Source organism: Ptiloglossa arizonensis, chromosome 10, assembly GCF_051014685.1.
Source record: "Ptiloglossa arizonensis isolate GNS036 chromosome 10, iyPtiAriz1_principal, whole genome shotgun sequence".
Lineage (NCBI taxonomy): Eukaryota > Metazoa > Arthropoda > Insecta > Hymenoptera > Colletidae > Ptiloglossa > Ptiloglossa arizonensis.
Window position 1 is genome coordinate 16485494 of NC_135057.1, and position 19411 is coordinate 16504904.

The window sequence follows — 19411 nt, forward strand, 5'->3', positions numbered from 1 at the left end:
GACGGACGTCACTGTCCGTGACAATATATAACCTTAACAGCAAAATGCGAGCCAAAACTGATGCACAATCAAAACTGCACACACGCAGCTATATTTTCGTATATCGCATATTCGTTAAAACGCATTCAATAAGGAGAAACGAACTTCGAAAGCGGAGGTTCGTTTACCGCTTGGTTGGTGTCGAGGAATCGCGGCGTCCGACATATTGGGTGAGTCTCTCTCCATGGTCCGTGCTCGAGAAAGAACCGGCGTGCTCCCGGAGGCAAAAATATACTCACTCCAGCGACGGCAACCGAGTCGATCGAGCTGCACGAAGCTATTTTTCTGTTTTAAACTTTCTGAGATTGTTTGATATTTATCGACCGAAAATGGAAGATAAAGCCAATTCTGGAAACACCGCGGTTGAAACTGGTGAGAACAATTCGGCAACGCCAGCAAAGAAGCAAGCGAAAAGCAAGTCGAAGGCGCAGCGTGTGAAAGCCTCTCATCCACCAACTTCCGAAATGGTAAATGCTGCCATCAAGGAGTTGAAAGACCGCAAAGGTTCGTCTCTCCAGGCTATCAAGAAGTACATCGCCTCGACGTATAAGGTCGATGGAGAGAAATTCGCTCCGTTCATCAAGCGATACTTGAAAGCCGCCGTAACGTCCGGTGCTGTTGTGCAGACGAAGGGCAAAGGAGCTTCGGGTTCCTTTAAACTCTCCAGTGGGAAGCCTTCGGAGAATTCGAAGACAAAGAAGGAGCTACGTTCACCGAAAAAGACCGAGGCAAAGAAGACACAGTCAGTTGAGAAAAAAACCGTCGCTAAGAAAGCAGCAGCTGTGAAGAAGCCAGCAGCGGCTAAGAAACCCGCCGAAAAGAAGGCAGCCGCAGTGAAGAAGACTGCATCGAAAGCGGCAGCTACGAAAGCTAAAACTGCCACTGATGCTAAAAGCATGTCAAAGTCTAAAAAAACCGCCAAAGCTCCTGCAGCGAAGACCAAGACACCCAAGCCGAAAAAGGCTGCTACACCGAAATCGGTCAAATCTCCAGCGAAGAAATAATTGCTTTTCAATTACAACAATTTAAATACAAATGGCCCTTTTCAGGGCCACCACATTCTTAATACGTAGAGCTACTACTGTCCCATCTTTCCCTTTTAATGCTATAACGATAGATTCTACATTATAAAATAAGTATAATTTAATTCATGTATTAGATATCTAAATTTATATGAATAGAAAACTATTTTGTTACCCAGGAACGTGCTTAACATTTAACTCAACATTTCTATGTACATTATTAGCAATGACATTTTTTTAAGGGAAAGCAGATAATTCACCAGCATGTAGTTTTCCCAAAAACTGAACAGGATCCCTGACACATTATCAAATCAATTCAAACATTAGACGAGGATGTAATGACTCTTGTTTGTTATATGCCTATCGAATGCCGTAGTACCGATGTTTACTTAAAGAAATAATAAGTACGGAAAAGATTGCAAGTAATTTAATATTGATGTTGATGACTCCAAGAATACCAACATAGTTCCGAAGGAATTTGGTCACTGAATGGGGAAAACAAAAGGGTACCTTCTGATGGGGAGACTATAACGAACAGTACAAAATTTACGCCAGAACTAGAGTATCGAGAATTCTTTCATGTAAAAATGAATGATATACATAAAAAATACATAGATCAAATCTGATAATAGAAACATTAACTAAAATACTTTGACAAAACAAGTCATATCAATGAGTGAAAGCGTGTAACGTCATAGAAAGTTTTAGGTAGTACAAATTTGCGTTCAAACCATGATAGTTCTTTACGAGTGCCACTATAGAATATATTTGGTGAATCGAATAGAAATATCCAATTGAATGTCTTTTCGCTGCGCCATCTACCGTTTGTTACATACTTTGAACTCACAAGAAAATAAAAATGCAGACATTGTCCATTTGTGTCAGGAATATGATTTCACACGTCACTACGCAGATGAACTAAACATGAACCTGATAAAAATGATTTCTAACCTTATTAAATAGTCAAATATCTACAACAATACGCACAAACCATATGAAACTATTTTCAGTAATGAAATTAGTAAAAATTATGAAAATATATCGCAGTCAATATCTACGTATTATATTGGACAGAAAACTAATATGGAAAGAAGCCATGTTGGACAGCGTACGAAACACTTATGCATATAGTAATAAGAATCATCTATTGTTACTTATAGTCAAATTAATCTAACTCATATGAAGAATTGCTCATTTCACAATAGTTGACTGTTCAGTTAATTAAAGAATGAAATTTAATTTACTTACAATGCAAATACAATTTGTTAAATGCAATTTGTTTGATTCAAGGTAAAATTACACTTTGCTAGTGTAGAATATGTGATTATTTCAAAAACGTTTTAAATTTAAAAAGAGCAACTGTCATTCTATTCAATTATTTGACATTTAATCGTATAAAGTAAAGTAATGTGTAATGCGTAATTTGTAAATTAATATAGCTAGACAATTGTCTAATTTATTATCTTTGTAACAGGCTATAAATAAAAATTCAAATTTCTAAAGTATAAGTGGAAAAACGAAACTTTATAGCACTGGAATAATTACAAAAATTACAAAATAAAGATCTAAAAATTAGTGAATAATCCACTAATACCTAATTTACTTATTAGTTCACTAACAAAACTTGTAAACGCTAATACGTACGTATACTGTAAATATAATATCAAAAGTATACCCTTAAAAGTCTAGATAAAACGATCAAATTACACAGTAAAATAAATAAATTAATCCCAAAAAACAAAATCAGGTTTTTGAAAGTTTTATTTTAAGATATACAATCATTTACATAGAAATCGAAACTATCAGGAAAAGATACATATGCATGTATGTATTATACATATGTATACTAGTCAACAGATTTATAAGCAGATTATGCAATTGAATAATAGTATGGTTTAATATAGAGTCCTGCTGCATGTTTCTGAATACGATTGTATTCTCCTGTGGAGTGTGATTTCACTCTTAAAGTTAATATGTATTATGTGTTATTGGTTTTTCTTTATATCCAATTGTCCGAAACGGATGACAGTATTACCATCAAATGGGTGCAGTTTTAGTAGAAATAAAATTGTTAATTTTTTTAATTATTTTGGGAAAATTGATTACTCATTAGAATATGTGCATCTAGTATATAATTACCTAGAAAGTTAATTTTATAAGGCGATAATAATAAAGCAATTTTCTGAGCGCAAGGCTTGTGGCCTTTGAATGCTTAATTTGGGCGGCAACGGACGACTCCAGCTTTATGGCTCGAATGTTGCCAGATGGCTGAGAGTGTGAGGTCGAACGTGATTGGTGCGCTGCTACTGTCCCCTTCCACCATATATACGGGAGCGTCCCGAAGTAACATTCATTCTACCTGCGTCCTTCGTGCAGTTCGGAGTTTCTACGAGTTTTCGAAAAAGTTCCAAATCATGCCACCAAAAGCAAGCGGAAAAGCTGTGAAAAAGGCTGGTAAAGCCCAAAAGAATATTAGTAAAACTGACAAGAAGAAGAGGAGGAGGAGGAAGGAGAGCTATGCTATCTACATTTACAAAGTGTTGAAGCAAGTCCATCCCGACACCGGAATCTCCAGCAAGGCTATGAGCATCATGAACAGTTTTGTTAATGATGTTTTTGAGCGCATTGCTGCTGAAGCCTCGCGTTTAGCTCATTACAACAAGAGGTCTACTATCACGTCTCGGGAGATCCAGACTGCTGTAAGACTTCTGTTACCTGGTGAATTGGCCAAACACGCTGTCTCTGAAGGAACTAAGGCAGTCACAAAGTATACCAGCTCAAAATAAACGCTACAGCGTTATTAGTTTAATCGGCCCTTTTCAGGGCCAACAATTTTATCAAATGTAGTACACATACCGGTTCGACAGTGTATTTTGGTGTAAAGTACGATAAAATACGTGAAAAGAATTATGGCATTTCTACAGAACTAATTCTGTAAACCGAGTTCATTATAGTTGTACTAAGCAAAAATTGTAGTTAGTATTTTTTCTTGCTGCGTGTGCTTTTCGGTAAATTTGTTGAAAAAACAAGTTCTCAGAATTTAACGCATAATTCATAATTATAAATAGTTTATACACATACGTTGTTAATAATGTTCATACTTATTCGTTGTTAATAACCGTACGCATACCTTGTTAACAACGTTCATAGAATGTTCCTAACGTGTACGTTGTTAATAACGTTCATACGCATACGTTTTTAATAACGTTCATTCATACGCATACATTATTTACAACGTTCATACGCATACGTTATTTACAACGTTCATACGCATACGTTTGATTTATAACTTTCATACGCATGATTCACAATTTCATACGCACATTTATTCATAACGTTCATACGTTCGTTGGTTGACATAATCGTGTCTTAGAATCAATGATATTGATTTAACAACTTAGTCTACTTTCTGACAAGGAACTTGCAATTGAAATAGAGAGTTCATTCGTTTAAATATTTGTTGGCCCTGAAAAGGGCCGATTGTGTTGTTGTTTTTTTGTAGCGTTTAACCGCCAAAGCCGTAAAGAGTTCTCCCTTGACGCTTCAAAGCGTACACGACATCCATAGCTGTCACAGTCTTCCTCTTGGCGTGTTCGGTGTATGTTACAGCATCCCGAATAACGTTTTCAAGGAAAACCTTTAAAACACCTCGAGTTTCTTCATAAATTAAACCCGAAATACGCTTAACACCGCCACGACGTGCCAGACGACGAATAGCTGGTTTCGTGATACCTTGAATATTATCACGAAGAACTTTCCTGTGACGCTTTGCTCCTCCTTTTCCCAATCCTTTTCCACCCTTTCCACGACCAGTCATGATGTAGTACGTCCGTAACTGTTCGAATGCACGAAACGAATGATGACTCAGAGGGGCGGTGTCAGTCTTTATAACATCAGCGGTACAGTTCCCCCACCACTCACTTTTCAGCCAATCAGAAGCTTTGTACGCGTACCATAGAACATAAAAGCTGGCTCTCTCCACTGCGGAAGACACTATTCATTGCAACTCTGAGTTGGGATTGTTTGACGTTCTGTTGCTATTGGAAAAATGGCTCGTACCAAGCAGACTGCACGCAAATCTACTGGTGGAAAGGCTCCACGAAAACAGTTGGCGACTAAAGCTGCTCGTAAAAGTGCACCAGCCACTGGCGGAGTGAAGAAACCTCATCGTTACAGGCCTGGGACTGTGGCTCTTCGTGAAATTCGAAGATATCAAAAGAGCACGGAACTTCTGATCCGTAAATTGCCATTCCAACGTCTCGTACGAGAAATTGCCCAGGACTTCAAGACCGATCTTAGATTCCAAAGCTCCGCCGTTATGGCTCTGCAGGAAGCTAGCGAAGCTTATCTCGTCGGTTTGTTTGAAGACACCAACTTGTGCGCGATTCACGCTAAACGTGTGACAATTATGCCTAAAGATATTCAACTGGCTCGTCGTATTCGAGGAGAAAGAGCGTAAATTGAATTCTTAATAAAAATCGGCCCTTCTCAGGGCCCAAATATTTTCTAGCGTAGATACATCTGGTTTAGTCGCATGTAAAATATGTGATTCATGAGAAATTGTATGTTTCCTTAGGTGAGAATTGTGCAAGAAATTTTTGCAAGCGAGCGCAATATAGAAATATTAAGATAGAATACAATTGCCGTCATGTCGATACTCGTTATACCGTTATATACGAGTAATTCATTTTTAAATGCTTTCTAATCTGTATATTCTTGAGATATGGATTTCGGGGTGCATCGACTCGTTACATGTTCTCACAATGCATTAGTGTACGATATGCATGTAATAGGTAGATACAATTTAATTTTTACGGTAAAATGTAGTGAAATAGTGTTTGTTTCTACCCCTAGATGACGTTATAGATTTCAACAAATTGCACACGCACAACAACGTTGTCAACATGCACAGATAAAATCTAGGATAGATGGTGCGAGCAATACTTTTGTGGATCATACGATAGTTTTATTGTTAAATTAATGGGAAATTTTTCGCCTATAAATTTGATTTAAGTAAATTTTTATTCCAATAAACTGGATATTCTTTTATTAGATTCAAATGATTGCTATGAGTAATGAGTTATAATTATACATATTTTATTATTCGAATAAAATGTTTAATCCAGATAATTTTAATAATTTAACTTTTGTTTCTTTAAACACATAATAAGTGTATACAATATTAACTTTTTGTCGCACAAACTTTTAGTTGATGTAGTAAAAAGTATGGGTTATATAGAAACGTGTATAGACATTTACGACTAAATAACAAGAAGACGATGACTACATTTCGATATAAATTGAGTTGAAACGGTATGAACTTTATTCATTATCGATTTCCATCGTAACCTGTAAGTTTCTGCAAGAGGTGTGTTTGGAATACGTCATGACAGTTGATCTTGAAATATAATCGTAATGGAGTACTTTGATGAATGACACTAATTTAATAGATTTAGTTACATCACAATTACTTTGTGCATCCATTTTCATAAATCACGTAAGAAGTTTTTACACAAATTATAGTTACATTTTCTTTTGTTTTATAGGTTATGACCGGCTCATCTGCTTTGTTATTGTTATATTAATTATATTCATTTTTATAGATCATCTCTGCTATAAATAATTCGATATGTCGGACGATGAGGATTTGGTTTATGTTAAAAAACAGAAAACTGTACATTATGGATCATTGGAAGAAGCAGAGCGTGCCAGATTGGCTGCAGCAGCAGAATCATCAGAGGAAGAGAAAGACTCTGCAAATTTGGGAGACAGTGTTAATGCTGCTGCTACTCTTGGAAATGTGCATATATCCAATGAGTACATGGAACTTGAGGATGAGATGTCCAAAGACAGACAAGCTCTCTTAGAAGAATTTGAACGTAGAAAGAAAGCTCGTCAAATTAATGTATCCACAGATGATTCGGAAGTAAAGAAAAATTTGAGACAATTAGGTGAACCAATTTGTCTATTTGGTGAGGGACCTGCAGATAGAAGAACAAGATTGAGAGAATTATTGGCCAGTCTGGGAGAAGATGCGATAAAAAAAAAGCATGAAGAAGATGAGAAACCTTCTCATGCTATTGAAAGAGATACCGAAGCAACATGGTATCACGAAGGACCAGAATCCCTTCAGATAGCTCGTTCCTGGATTGCTAGTAAGCAAAAAATATATACCTATCAACTTTTTTTTTATTTAAATCATTTGATACTTATTAGATAGGTATATTTTTATTTTAATCTGCTCGGTATTGAAATGTGATTTGGTTTATAAATATTCTATACAAAATTTTTTTTTCCATTTTTTACTACCATTGTCACAAAAGTTCTTACAAAGTGTCTAACTCTATTTTCATTTGTATGCTTTAAGTTCTGCTTTATCTTAGTGTCTACTATCTTTAACTAATGTATCATCTTCTCGATACAGTTCCATTCATCACCTCTTCAATGCCAGTCTTTTTGTTGCTATGCAGTCTTTGAATAGTTGTTTAAGTGTACCTAGATCTTTTCTGCACAGTCTAGATTTTTTCTCCTCTTGTTCCATTAAGTATTTACTGCTCACATGTATATTGTTACATCTTGCCCTTGTTAGTAATCTTTGATCGTCAGTATTTTTTTTTTTATATTTAAATATTCAGGTACTCTTCTTACGTCTCTTAAATATTTGTAATATTATTTTAGTACTTATACATTATATTTTTAATAAATTTGTTTTACAGCATATTCGTTACCTAGAGCAAAGGCTAGATTGGACAAAGCGAGACAGGATTTGGAGTTACTGACAGCTACTCGTACAGCACGCCGTCAAGAACTCTTGAAGAAATTGCAAGCACTTACAATTTATTGTTCTCAAATTGGTGATACCAGACCAATTTCCTTCTGTCAATTTAGTCCAAATTCCAAGATGTTTGCTACAGCATCGTGGTCAGGCTTGTGTAAAATATGGTCTGTACCTGACTGTACTTTGTTGCGAACACTTAAGGGACATACTTGTAATGTTGGCTGCATTGTTTTTCATCCAAAAGCTACTATTACCGAAGAAGTGATAGGGGAGAAAGCAGGTCAGACTTGTATATTGGCATCCTGTGCTGCCGATGGTACGTAAATGTGCTTTGCTATACTTACAACAGTGAGTTGAAATATAATAACAAATAAAATATTTCCTTCTTGTATATAGGAACAGTAAAATTATGGAGCGGAGGATTAGGCGAAGAACCACTGGCTGAAGTCGAGGGTCACGAACCACACAGAGTTTCGAGGTTAGCATTTCATCCGTCTGGTCGATTTCTTGGAACGTGCTGTTACGATGCGTCTTGGAGACTTTGGGATTTGGAACAGCAAGCAGAAGTTCTCCATCAAGAGGGTCACGCGAGGGCTGTGCATTGCATCAGGTACAATACTTAAAATTATTGTTATTTTATTTAATAAAGAGACATTCTTAAATTAGTGTAAATCTACAGTTTCCAGTGCGACGGTAGCGTAAGTGCCACAGGCGGCCACGATTCATTTGGCAGAGTGTGGGATCTTCGTACAGGAAGGTGCATTATGTTTATGGAGGGTCATTTAAAATCTATCTTCGGTATTGATTTTTCTCCAAATGGATTTCACATAGCCACAGCAAGCGAGGATAACACTTGCAAGATATGGGACTTACGAAAGAGATCTTGCGTATACACAATACCTGCACACACAAATTTATTGTCTGATGTGAAGTATCAAAGGTTAGAAGGACAATATTTGGTCACAGCATCGTACGATAACACTGCTAAAATATGGTCAAATAAGACTTGGCAACCTCTGAAAACGTTACCTGGTCACGATGGCAAAGTTATGTCCGTCGATATTTCCCCTGATCATAAATTCATCGGAACTAGTTCTTATGATAGAACTTTCAAATTGTGGGCTCCTGAAAATATGTAGAAAGACTTTATTTAATAAAATGTGGAGCGTGCTTCGAAGAGCCAAATTTGACGACGCCATTTCTGTGCCTGTTCATGAAGGAAAAGTTCGTTTTTGTAATATAGGAAGAATGAATCAAGATATATTCTTTATTACCTGCCCCTTTATACGTTTTAATACATGAATTAATAATGATTACGGTCGGAGTAACTGCGAACAGAAGAGTTTACTTTATTAACAAACTTTGCAGGTGGTATTCAAGACAACTAGGTAGGCTTTACTCCGCTATTTCGTTTTATATTAGAAATAAATTTTTAAGCAGTTTTTTGTTAGTTTTTTTTTTTTGCGAAATTAACCAAATAACGTGCAATGTTCGAATTTCTCGATTTCTCTGTAGTTAGGAAGAGAAATGTAGAACAACAGAATTCGTACTACGAGTGTAAATTGATCAACGTTATTATTTTGGTTCGTTTTTCGAGTACAAATTGTTTACTTCTATATTATCCAATCAAACGATACATTGTTTCGATTTGTTTTTAGGTTGGAATGTTCTTTGTTTTATCGAAAGGTAACGCCAAGAATGTATTTCACTAAATTTCATACGGCAGTGGGTGTTTTCGAATAATACTTACTCGAAAAGAAAGTAGAGATTTGCATGTTGGAGTTGATCGCGTGCGCCCCAGTGAAAAGTGTAATGTTGTTGGTATCTTTTAATGTAAAAAATAAGTTAAATATTTTTGTTTTGTTTAAGCGAGTTTAGGGCGGCGAGTTTGATCGCGTTAACGAAAAATCCAACAATGGTTCTCTTATCGCGTATGAGTGTCCTTGCGAGGAAGAAAGTTTTGTTCTTGTACGAGAGTGTGTGTCTACTTGGTAAGATTCTTAACGATCCGCGAGTATTTAGCGATGAGCGATCGAAGAGCGGAGATGAACTCGTTCGTTTGTCGCAGCTTCGTGCGATTGTTCGCCGGCGATACTCTCCGATGGAAAATTCTCCATGTCACAGCAGCGACGCTTCCGGCATCCCCAATATTGCTCGATTCGACGAGATCGATTCATGCTGACTCGTTCAGCGGCAAGGGTTGATGAAGCCAAACTTTACCGCCACCCTCGGCAAAGTCGGCAGCTGCGTGCCCGTCACCTTGTAATACCCATTTCGTGGTAAGCAAACCGTCCACTCCGACTGGACCGCGTGCGTGTATTCTTGCCGTAGATATTCCGACCTGTTCAACGAATTTTATAAATTTCTACTTAGGTAACTTGTAGAACAAGCCTCGGTCGATCGAATATTTATCGAAGCGATCCGATTCCGTGATTCGTAGTTCGAGTGTTTAATGACTCACCTCCGCCCCAAGACCGAATCTGTATCCGTCGGAGAATCGTGTGCTGGCATTGTGAAATACGCACGCACTATCGACTTCCCTTTGGAAGTGATTGGCTCTTCTATTGTCCTCGGTAACGATTACATCGGTGTGTCCGCTGCCGTATTTATGAATATGATTTATCGCGTCGTCAAGATCCGAGACAACCTCGATGGTGCATTCGAGGGCACCGTACTCCGTCCTCATGCTTTTCGCGGCCGGTGGCCCGAACGTTAACAACTGTCTCAGTTTTGGACCGGAATTAATTTTTACCTAGAATTTCGTAAATTTATTTTTAACATTCCATATGACTATTTCAATGAAAAGAATACAGCGAGGGGTACGGCAAACGAGGCTATTGAAATTAAACGAATCGCCAAATGACCCGTCTTCGACGATAGTTTTTACCGGCAGAGTAGGATTCCTTCTTTTAATGGTAAACTACTTACTCCTTCCTTTTGCAGCATATTGCACACGTCGGTGAAGAAGTTGGCCTTCATATGGCACTCGTGAACGAGGAGAGTCTCCATTGCGTTGCAAGCGGCAGGATAATCGCATTTCGAATCCCTGATGATCGTTAAAGCCTTGGACAAGTCCGCGTCTTTGTCCACGTACACGTGGCAGATGCCCTCCGCGTGGCCAAGCACTGGAATATGCTTCGATTGCTCCTGTATGGTACGGACGAGGTCGGAACTGCCTCGCGGAATTATGAGATCTATATGTTTCTCCATCGACAATAGATCACCGACGTCTTCCCTTGTAGAGACGAGGGATATCGCGTTCGCGGCCCCAACGGTATTCAGCGCCTCTTTCACGAGATCCATTAAATACCGATTGCTGTTGGCGGCTTCTTTGCCACCTTTTAGAAGAAGGCCGTTAGCACTGGACATCGCCAGCGCCGCCACTTGGGGCAGACTGTCGGGTCTCGACTCGAAAATCACCAACAACACGCCTATCGGCACGGTAATTTGTTTCAATTCCAAACCTTCGGCCAGCTTTGTTCTCCTGATTACGCGACCCACGTTCGTCAGAGAGTCGTCCGCGATTTGCCGCAAACCAGTGCTCAAGGATTTCAATTTTGCGGGCGTCAAGGAGAGACGGGACAGAAGTGCCTTCGCCAAGCCATTTTTTTGCGCAGCTTCGAGATCCTTCGCGTTTGCTTCCAGGATCTCCAATTGACGAGACTCCAGAAGATCGGCCAACGTATTGATACAGGTTGCACGCTCCTCTGGCCGAAGAGCCTGAAGAGTTCTGCTGCCGACGCGAGCTACAAATCGTATTACGTTTGTACTCGAAGGGATCACGAAGAGAACTTGTTAACATATTTTCTAGCGCGGCGAGGAAATATATCGAAGAGTTGTGTACTTGTTTCCGAGCATCGCGTAATCTGCTTTCCCCGATAAAATTAAAATTCTCCTTCAAAGTGATTCGGGATTCGTAATGCGTCGGCGGTTCGATCGAATAGAGGTGGTAATATATCAAATAAGTTTCAATAGAATTCAACGCTGATAAAACTGATCCGAAGTAGAACGAGAAAGAGGAGTATTTTCTCCCAAGAAGCTTCCGAGTTAAGAATACTCGACTACGTTTCTTTTCACTTAGTTCTCAATGGCGCTGCCGCGAACTTGTTTGAATTAAATACGTTCCCGAATAATGCGATATTTTCTATATTTTGGAGAGCGGTACGTGTCGCGGATAATTGTACAATGACCGCGATACAGCAACCGCAAGCCGTTTCGTTTCTACCTTCGGTAATCGATAACCTATATTGCTATGGTCGGTAGAACAAAATGACGCGAGTGACCGACCCCTCCACGAAAAAAATATCGCGTTTGACGCGATAATAGTCTTTGTCCAACGATTCCTTTTTCCTTTTTTTCTTTTAAAGAACGCGTACTCCGTTGTAGATCTCGCGAATCTCCTCGGGAATCAAAGAAATTACCTAAACAAGAGGGAAAAGTACTTTCGAGTTACCGTTTTCAGCAACGACCTCGACGGGCGTGGTAGACCCAGTCGTTACGGTGAATAACGTGCCGATCTTCCTTCCGGAGAGGATGTTCTTTATGGCTTTCTCTTGGGTTCCGTTACAGATTACGACCGAGACACCCCGATCCAGGGCCCAGAGTGCGGCGTTGACCTTGGCGTCCATACCACCGGTGCCTACCTTTGATTTTTGCCCATACTTGATGGTGCCTCTCAGATCGGAGGTGAAAGTGTGCAGCATCTTCGCCCCGTCTAGCCAAGGCGGGAGGTTGTAGATTCCGTCCACGTCGCTCATCAAGATCAAGAGATCGGCTTGAACCTCCGCCGCCAACATGGCCGACAACGAGTCGTTATCCTTGATGATAATGCCTCGTCTTCCTCCACCGCCGGCGACCTCTTCGTCGACGTGTAGCGGCGGCGAGACAGCGTCGTTCGTATTGACGATAGGCACAATGTTCAGGCTGATCAACTCGCTTAAGGTACTGAAGAGATTCTTACGAGTTTCATCGTTATAGAAGTCGGGCTTGGTCACCAGAACTTGCGCTAACTTTACACCGTACTGGGCGAACATCGCGTCGTACAGGGACATCAGGCCCGACTGACCCACCGCGGCTGCTGCTCTAGGTTCCAAAAGAGTGCCTGCGCGAAAACGAGATCAAAGTTACCCTATCACCTTCCTCCACTGTACCGTGAAACTGGATTCGCGCGGTCAGTAGATCGTTTACGCACAATTTCGTTAAGGTTCGTTTTCGTTCGGGCGACGCTAGGATTTTGTTGCAATTCTTTTTTTATTCCGTTGCGACGGACGAGCGTAGGAGACGCCGCCAATGATTACATCGTGCAAACGCTTCCCTGGGAGTAATAAGAAACAGGACTGCAGTATTTTCCCAACAATTTCTGTCTATCGTCGTTCGATTCCTGTCTCCCAAAAGGAGAATTACCGCGAATGTTTTCCTGAGCAAATAGAATCTCGAGGGAATTGCTGGTAAAAGAATTGGGCGGCTCGCGGTTGTTGGTTTAACCTACATGGGAGGGCCGGACATTGTCAGGTTGCCGAGGAGTCCGTGGATAGCCAGAAGTACCTCGGGGACGTTCCGATGCTTCCCTCCTGAACATTTGAGCGTTCAAAGACAATGTGTCCGTGCTTAAATTTACGACCATTTGTGTATCGATGTCTCTTACGCGCGGGAAAGAAACGTTCCCTTTTAATGACACGTGAATAATAATGCGACGGGAAAATCTTCGTGGATACGCGTTCCGAAGGGATTCATTGTCAAGAGCTGGAACGCACTTCTCGTGGAATCGAATTGTTTCGTTTTTAATCGATTCGCGTAAATGTCGTTGAAATTGTTAGCGATGCAAAAAGAATATTTTAAAAGAAATAAAACGGAAAGAGAGAGAAACGTTAGGTTCTACTACTTCGACGATAACGAGCCAATTTATTCAATCCTCGTGATTGTCATGTACGGTTTCTATGGAAATATTTGACTTTTATCCACAAGAGTTTTTGCTACTATTATTACGTCCGACAATAATATCGATTAAAATGAAGCTTCTTGTATAGTTTATACGTAATGCATTTCGGATGAACTCGCGTGTCTGTGCTCGTTTAGAGGAAAAAACTGCAAATTGCAACGAACAAAGATTGTACCTTTTCATTCGGAGAATTTGTACGCGGAGGGAATTCCATCGTTGTAACTTTCTCAAATTAGTCGGTTAATCGATTCATTGCGGACAATTTAAATACAAGCGAGAGTAATTCTTCGTATTTCGCGAGGTCGCCGCCATTCTCGTAACGCGTAATTATGATTAATTAATGGTGAACAGGGCTCGGGATGAATCTGCGGAAATAATGAAAGAGAAAGGCACGCTTGCCGGCTAGCAAATGGTAAATTCGAGTACGTGCGCCATGCTCGAAGCTCATTAGCGCGACAGGTATAAAGAAGCGAAGATTACGAAGCGAGGAAGCCCAGCCGTGGGGGTCGTGTACTTCAATTTGCAGTTAGCTGATAACATGCTCAAAAAAGATGAAATTCGTGGTGAAGCGATGAAAGCTTAGAATTACCGTCGAAATTCGGTTCCCGTTGTTGCGTTTGCGCGAAATTAGGGAAATTATCTTCGAGCAACACAGATACGTGCCCTTTCTTGTAACGCGAATCGCGGTCAATACTTTCGAAAGAGTTTTCGTTTTCTCACCGTGTCGAGAATGTTTATCGGCAAAGTTATTAGAATTGTTATTAGATTCGGTTTTCCAAGAAATATATTTTTAAACTTGTAGAAATAGTGAAAATATTTATCATGCGTGGAAGGTGCTTATCTCGATCGTGTTAACATCTTTGTTGCTGTTAAAGACGCGAAGGGAGCATTACGAAAAGACGTTCGTATCAAAGAAGTTGAGATATTGAGCGATCAAGACGAATACCTTCGATAACGTTGTCGTTTTCTATCGTTGGAATGATACCTGCGTGTTCTCTGGTGTGATCAGCAGGGCTCAACGTCTCTCTCATTGACAAGGACATCAACAATTCCTGGGTGAGCTTTTGTTTGCCGAACGCGACCGCCCCGCTGGTTACCATAATACATTCGCGGCCTTCGTTTTGACACTCGGCTACCTGCTCGACGATGGATGCCAAGCGACCCAGTGCCAGTCCGTGTTCGTCCTCCCTTGTGATAACAGCGCTGCCCAATTTTACCACCAATCGACGCGCGTACTTCAGCTGGCTGCGATCGTTGAAGGTGGCTACTCTACTAGGCCTCTCCGATGTTTGCAGGTCTCTTCGTAAGTCCACTCGATTACCCTTAAAATAAGTATCCAATTAAACAGATGGTAGTCGCGAAGTTTTATTTCGTTCAATGTCGTAAACGGACATTCTTGGACAACTGTACGTATCGGCGATTGGAACAATTAATGGCAGGCTGATTTCTAGGAATCTTAGGAAACTTATGTGCTGGTAAGAAAATAGATTTTTCCTTTCCTTCGATATCTACCGGTAGTATGTCACCCCCGCGAATACAAACACACCGATCACGCGCAACTACAAAGCCTACCTTGTATCTTTATATCTTGACGTATACAGATATCGGTTGTTGTGTACGTATGTATTATATAATATATTCAGTTCGTTACATAAGTATAATTTACCTCGTATAACACGCCACCAAATTGCGACTACTTCAATCGGCTTGTAGGATATTAATTAATCGAAAGAGCAGCGGAACGGTGCGAGTAAATATACGTTCGCCATTCGTGCCGCAACAATCGCATTCGTTGAATGAGATTCGTTTTGACATTCGCGTTCACGAAGAAAATGATCGATTTTCAACTTGTCCAATCTTGATTGCGATTCGATAAAACGTTTGTTTGTCGCGATTTACAATTACGATATATACATATTTACGGTAGATTTTGACTCGACTGCGCAAAACTTTGCATCGAATTAAAAACACGAGAAAGTCATTAAAATCTGAAACGGCGATCTATTCGTTCGCAGCACACTAAACGATTCGATTTTAAAACGCGTTGTTCTTTCGTTTATCTCTTCGTATTTTATTCAGTCGACTGTACCAGTTATTTCGAACTGCACTGCGCGTTGAAAAGTGGACATATCGAAAATTTTAATGAAACGAAATCGAAGGAAACGCTTTTGGACGTTCCACGAGCACTTGACAGTCTTGCGACCTTCTCTTTAAGTTTTTCATACCTAATCAACTTCACGCGTATCTACGACAATCGTTGGGGTCTTGAACGTTATCTTCGTGTAACATTTCAATTAAGGCTTAAAATTTCCCGGGGGCCAATTTGTATTCGATCGCCACTCGACACAGTTTCACGCGTACACGTGTGATTCCTTCCAGTAATCTATCGGTTACATAAAAATACAGATTTGTGTACGTAGCCAATATCGGTTCAGACGATACGAACAAGATTAACGAGTGCATCAAAGATAATAAGAATTATGTAAAAGAGGAGAAAGACTTCGCTTTCGACTCGACATTGTTTTTATTGATCTCTGTCGATCCGATCGACATCCGAGCGTTTGCGGATAAATCGCAATGTCGAAACGAAGTTTTATCGTGATCCAAGAGGAGGCCCAAGGTTATTAAAATTTTTTTAACCGTAAGATATTTTCTTTCGCGACACTAACCGTACCGAGTTCGCTTCGATGCAAATTTCAGCGGTTTTATAAACGCGGAGATTACCGATTGCGCGTCATAAATCATATCGCGCGGTTGTTATCTACTTTCCAAGAAGCAGTTCATTTTCAACTACATATATTGGTTCCTAATTCTAACGTCTAATGGAAAACTCTTCGCGAACGTGTACGCAATCGTGGCGGCTACTCTTGTCAACTTTCGATCTCAAATTTCGTATCTAGCGGATTAATACGAATCTTTGATTCTCGTCGAGTGTAACGAATCGACTGTGAAGCGAGCGAGCATGAAATTCGACGAAAAGGTGCAGATTGTTCCGGAGAGTTGAAAAACAATTCTCGTGTCTGCGTTCGTTTATCAGTTGCAGATGACAATGCAATGGCCATTGATAAAACACGATCTTTATCGTTGTTTAGTATTCGTCGCGAAAAGACAAAGGTGTCGGTGAAGCGGCGCGTGATTTTCCCGCGAAGCTTTCCACGGAGAATAGAGTTCGATATGTTCGATCGAACTTACGCTATCAACGTTTTCGTAATCGCTTTCGTCTTTTTCTCAATTTTTTTATTATTTCCGTTCGGCAAGTATCTCACTAGATAAATGAGCGCCGTCGAAGTATCGATCGCGTCTTTCAGCGAATCGCTTTGCATTCTTTGTACATTCGGATAGTGCCGAAAAGGAAATATTCCACGACCAGCTCGGAGAAATGTTCATTTCGATGTAATCGTATGTGAGCACGCGGCACGGAAGAGCGGAATACCGTGACACGCGGGCGAAAATGGCGTGCAAGCGAACGATATTTATTTCGTTTGCGTACATACTCGGTGATATCAGTTATGTTATGTATTCGTGATAACGTCGCGTTACATTTATTGCGGACCAGCCAATTAAACCGGCGATTCACAAAAACGAATAACGCGATTTGCATCTAAAAGTGCGTTTAACGCGCTGGTCGTCGAGCGCGATTAGAAAATGATCGAAACGCTGTGCGAAAGGTGTTATCGTTTCACGACTTTAAAGTGTAACGTTTTAACACATTGGCGGCACAACGTGGTAGAAACTTACAACTCGTAAAATGAAATTTCCTTCCAAGAAAGAGAACGCGTATACAGAGATTGTTTTCTTTCGATGAAACATATTGAAACTGTGGCTCGGTAGTCGAGTAAGTTGATACGTACGTTTTCTCTTTTTATCTATGGATGTATTGAGCTTTTCCTCGTGGACTTATTTGGAAAAACGAATTCTCACGAAGCAGGAATCAATTTCCGCGCTCGTTTGTGTCAGACAACTTGATCGCGAACGTTTAATTAATTGCACCGTCGGACAACGTGAAAGCGTTCCTCGAGTGGCAACATTCGATTAAGAACACGGATCTAGGGAACGCGTTAAAAATCGACTCGGGTACCCAATCGTCGTTTCCGCGCGATCGATCGGTCCCTCGATTTCGCGCGAAACGAAAAGGGAAAATAAGAGAAATTTTCACGTACCAGTTGCTCGGGAATCCTTATCCCCGAGGAGGACGAAGCCAATCTTGCTGGAAACCGTCCAAGCGAAGTGGATCTCGATAGTAACAACGCCGAGTACATGGTTGTTGCTTCTTCGACTTCTTTCCTCGAGTGTGGCACAAATTACGATTTTCTTAATCGAACGGACGTTGTGATGGATTCACTCGCGTTGTTCCTTGTCGATGATCGTGAATTTCGGTAGAACGGTGAAAAAATAGAAGAGAGCGAACAGACGGGTGGACAGTTCGTGAGGGTGAATCTGATAAGCAGAGCGATCACGCGAGAGATTCTCGGTAAATTTCACCGCGAGTGGTTCTCTAGCTGTTGGACGAAAGGTAGTCGGGATTACGGGAGGATGTTGAGAAAAGAAAAAGAGACGGAAGTCAGGGGGAAAAGAGCGGATCGTAGGTGGACCTCGGTGCCGAGGCGTCGCGCGGTCGTGACAATAGTCAACGATATACTACCGTTCGAAGCTCGACTAAATCGTGGCAGAAAAATCGACGTTATCGGGTCAAGATTAGACGTTTATCCACGAGTAAACGTTTACCACGTTGCGGGTGGGAGTAGATTCTTCTCGGAGAGCTTGACGTTTCGTGCGACGATCGACCTTTTCGTGACGCCACGAAAATCCTCCGCGTTCCCCGCGGCGAGACAAGGCCACGCAAAGTCCGCCTGTGCAGCACCCAGTGTGCAAAGAATTGGCGTTGCAGCTCGAGTCGACGAACTTCGACCCGGGAATCAAGCAAATAGAATCACTATCGTTTCGCGTTTGACTCATTCTTTTCTCCTCGTTTCTCGGTATGCGTGCGAGATAGATCTCTCCGCGATAAATTTCATCGTGTTCGTCGCGCGCGCGAGGATCGTTGCGATCCAAACGTTCGCTCTTACGTATTTTGCCAACGATAAATTTCAATGTGAAAAATCCACGTCCGAAAAGATGCGCAAAGAAACGCGGTTACTATTCTCGAAGCGGTCGGTGCGTTTTTACCACGTCGAAGAACAATTATTGTTCTTGGTCTTTGGAAGACAGAATTTCCCGTCGTAGAATTTTTCTCTTGGCCGCTGGCCGTTGTTTACGTCGTGCCAGCTATGTCCACCCGATCTATTTCTAAAACCTTCGATCACGCTGGAGCGTCTATACGCGCGCGTAACGTACATCGCAGCGAAGAGACAAACTGCTTTCGATAACGTGAATATTTCTCGAGCTCTCGCCGCAGTGTCGTCAGATAGTGTATGAAACGTGTCGAGTCCCCGATTTTCACGAGCAACGCACGCTGAACAGAGGGAAAAAATATCACTTTACTCCTCCGACGCTTTGTCTTCGAGGAGAGATATCGCCGTGAGTTCTTGGCGAATAACAAAACGACTATCGGTCCGTGTGTACATTAACGCTAGAACAAGGAGATGGCCAACCAACATCGAGCGACTCGGTAAGTCGGGCCCTTGTAGCCCGAGA

At 40.9% G+C, this 19411-nt stretch overlaps 7 protein-coding genes and 1 long non-coding RNA gene across 11 annotated transcripts in view; 5 read left to right on the forward strand and 3 right to left on the reverse strand.

The window, feature by feature from the left end:
• The first annotated feature begins 292 nt into the window (after positions 1-292).
• Positions 293-1402, forward strand: LOC143151948 (uncharacterized). The gene has a single exon (XM_076321496.1). It carries the CDS (start codon positions 369-371, stop codon positions 1041-1043), a length of 675 nt encoding a protein of 224 aa, XP_076177611.1. The 5' UTR covers positions 293-368; the 3' UTR covers positions 1044-1402.
• A 2031-nt stretch (positions 1403-3433) lies between these two features.
• On the forward strand, positions 3434-4623 carry LOC143151894 (histone H2B-like). The gene has a single exon (XM_076321384.1). The coding sequence runs from the start codon at positions 3476-3478 to the stop codon at positions 3845-3847; it is 372 nt and encodes a 123-aa protein (XP_076177499.1). The 5' UTR covers positions 3434-3475; the 3' UTR covers positions 3848-4623.
• On the reverse strand, positions 4372-5313 carry LOC143151895 (histone H4). The gene has a single exon (XM_076321385.1). The coding sequence runs from the start codon at positions 4876-4878 to the stop codon at positions 4567-4569; it is 312 nt and encodes a 103-aa protein (XP_076177500.1). The 5' UTR covers positions 4879-5313; the 3' UTR covers positions 4372-4566.
• LOC143151893 (histone H3) lies at positions 4969-5520 on the forward strand. The gene has a single exon (XM_076321383.1). It carries the CDS (start codon positions 5110-5112, stop codon positions 5518-5520), a length of 411 nt encoding a protein of 136 aa, XP_076177498.1. The 5' UTR covers positions 4969-5109.
• Positions 5521-6236: 716 nt separating this feature from the next.
• On the forward strand, positions 6237-9282 carry U4-u6-60k (U4-U6 small nuclear riboprotein factor 60K). 3 transcript variants are annotated; one of them, XM_076321379.1, is made up of 5 exons: positions 6237-6374; positions 6665-7216; positions 7778-8155; positions 8236-8449; positions 8519-9282. In XM_076321379.1, the coding sequence occupies exons 2-5, from the start codon at positions 6691-6693 to the stop codon at positions 8976-8978; spliced, it is 1578 nt and encodes a 525-aa protein (XP_076177494.1). In that variant the 5' UTR covers positions 6237-6374; positions 6665-6690; the 3' UTR covers positions 8979-9282. The 3 variants fall into 3 exon arrangements, with proteins under 3 accessions (XP_076177494.1, XP_076177492.1, XP_076177493.1); XM_076321377.1 differs by lacking the exon at positions 6237-6374 and adding an exon at positions 6417-6558; XM_076321378.1 differs by lacking the exon at positions 6237-6374 and having other exon boundaries at positions 6423-7216.
• P5cs (Delta[1]-pyrroline-5-carboxylate synthase) lies at positions 9089-18390 on the reverse strand. Its single transcript, XM_076321373.1, has 6 exons — positions 17938-18390; positions 14763-15099; positions 12293-12940; positions 10768-11585; positions 10301-10591; positions 9089-10180 (listed from the first exon to the last, which is right to left on the reverse strand). Exons 1-6 carry the CDS (start codon positions 18034-18036, stop codon positions 10013-10015), a joined length of 2361 nt encoding a protein of 786 aa, XP_076177488.1. The 5' UTR covers positions 18037-18390; the 3' UTR covers positions 9089-10012.
• On the reverse strand, positions 13032-14756 carry LOC143151896 (uncharacterized). The gene is made up of 2 exons (XR_012993460.1): positions 13328-14756; positions 13032-13255 (listed from the first exon to the last, which is right to left on the reverse strand). It is a non-coding gene; the product is annotated as an uncharacterized LOC143151896 (long non-coding RNA).
• The window catches only part of Oct-tyrr (Octopamine-Tyramine receptor), a 47949-nt gene continuing 46632 nt past the window's right edge, over positions 18095-19411 (forward strand). For both annotated transcript variants that reach the window (XM_076321382.1, XM_076321380.1), the window contains exon 1: positions 18095-19385. The gene's annotated coding sequence lies outside the window, so the exon portion shown is untranslated. The remainder of the gene's footprint in view (positions 19386-19411) is intronic.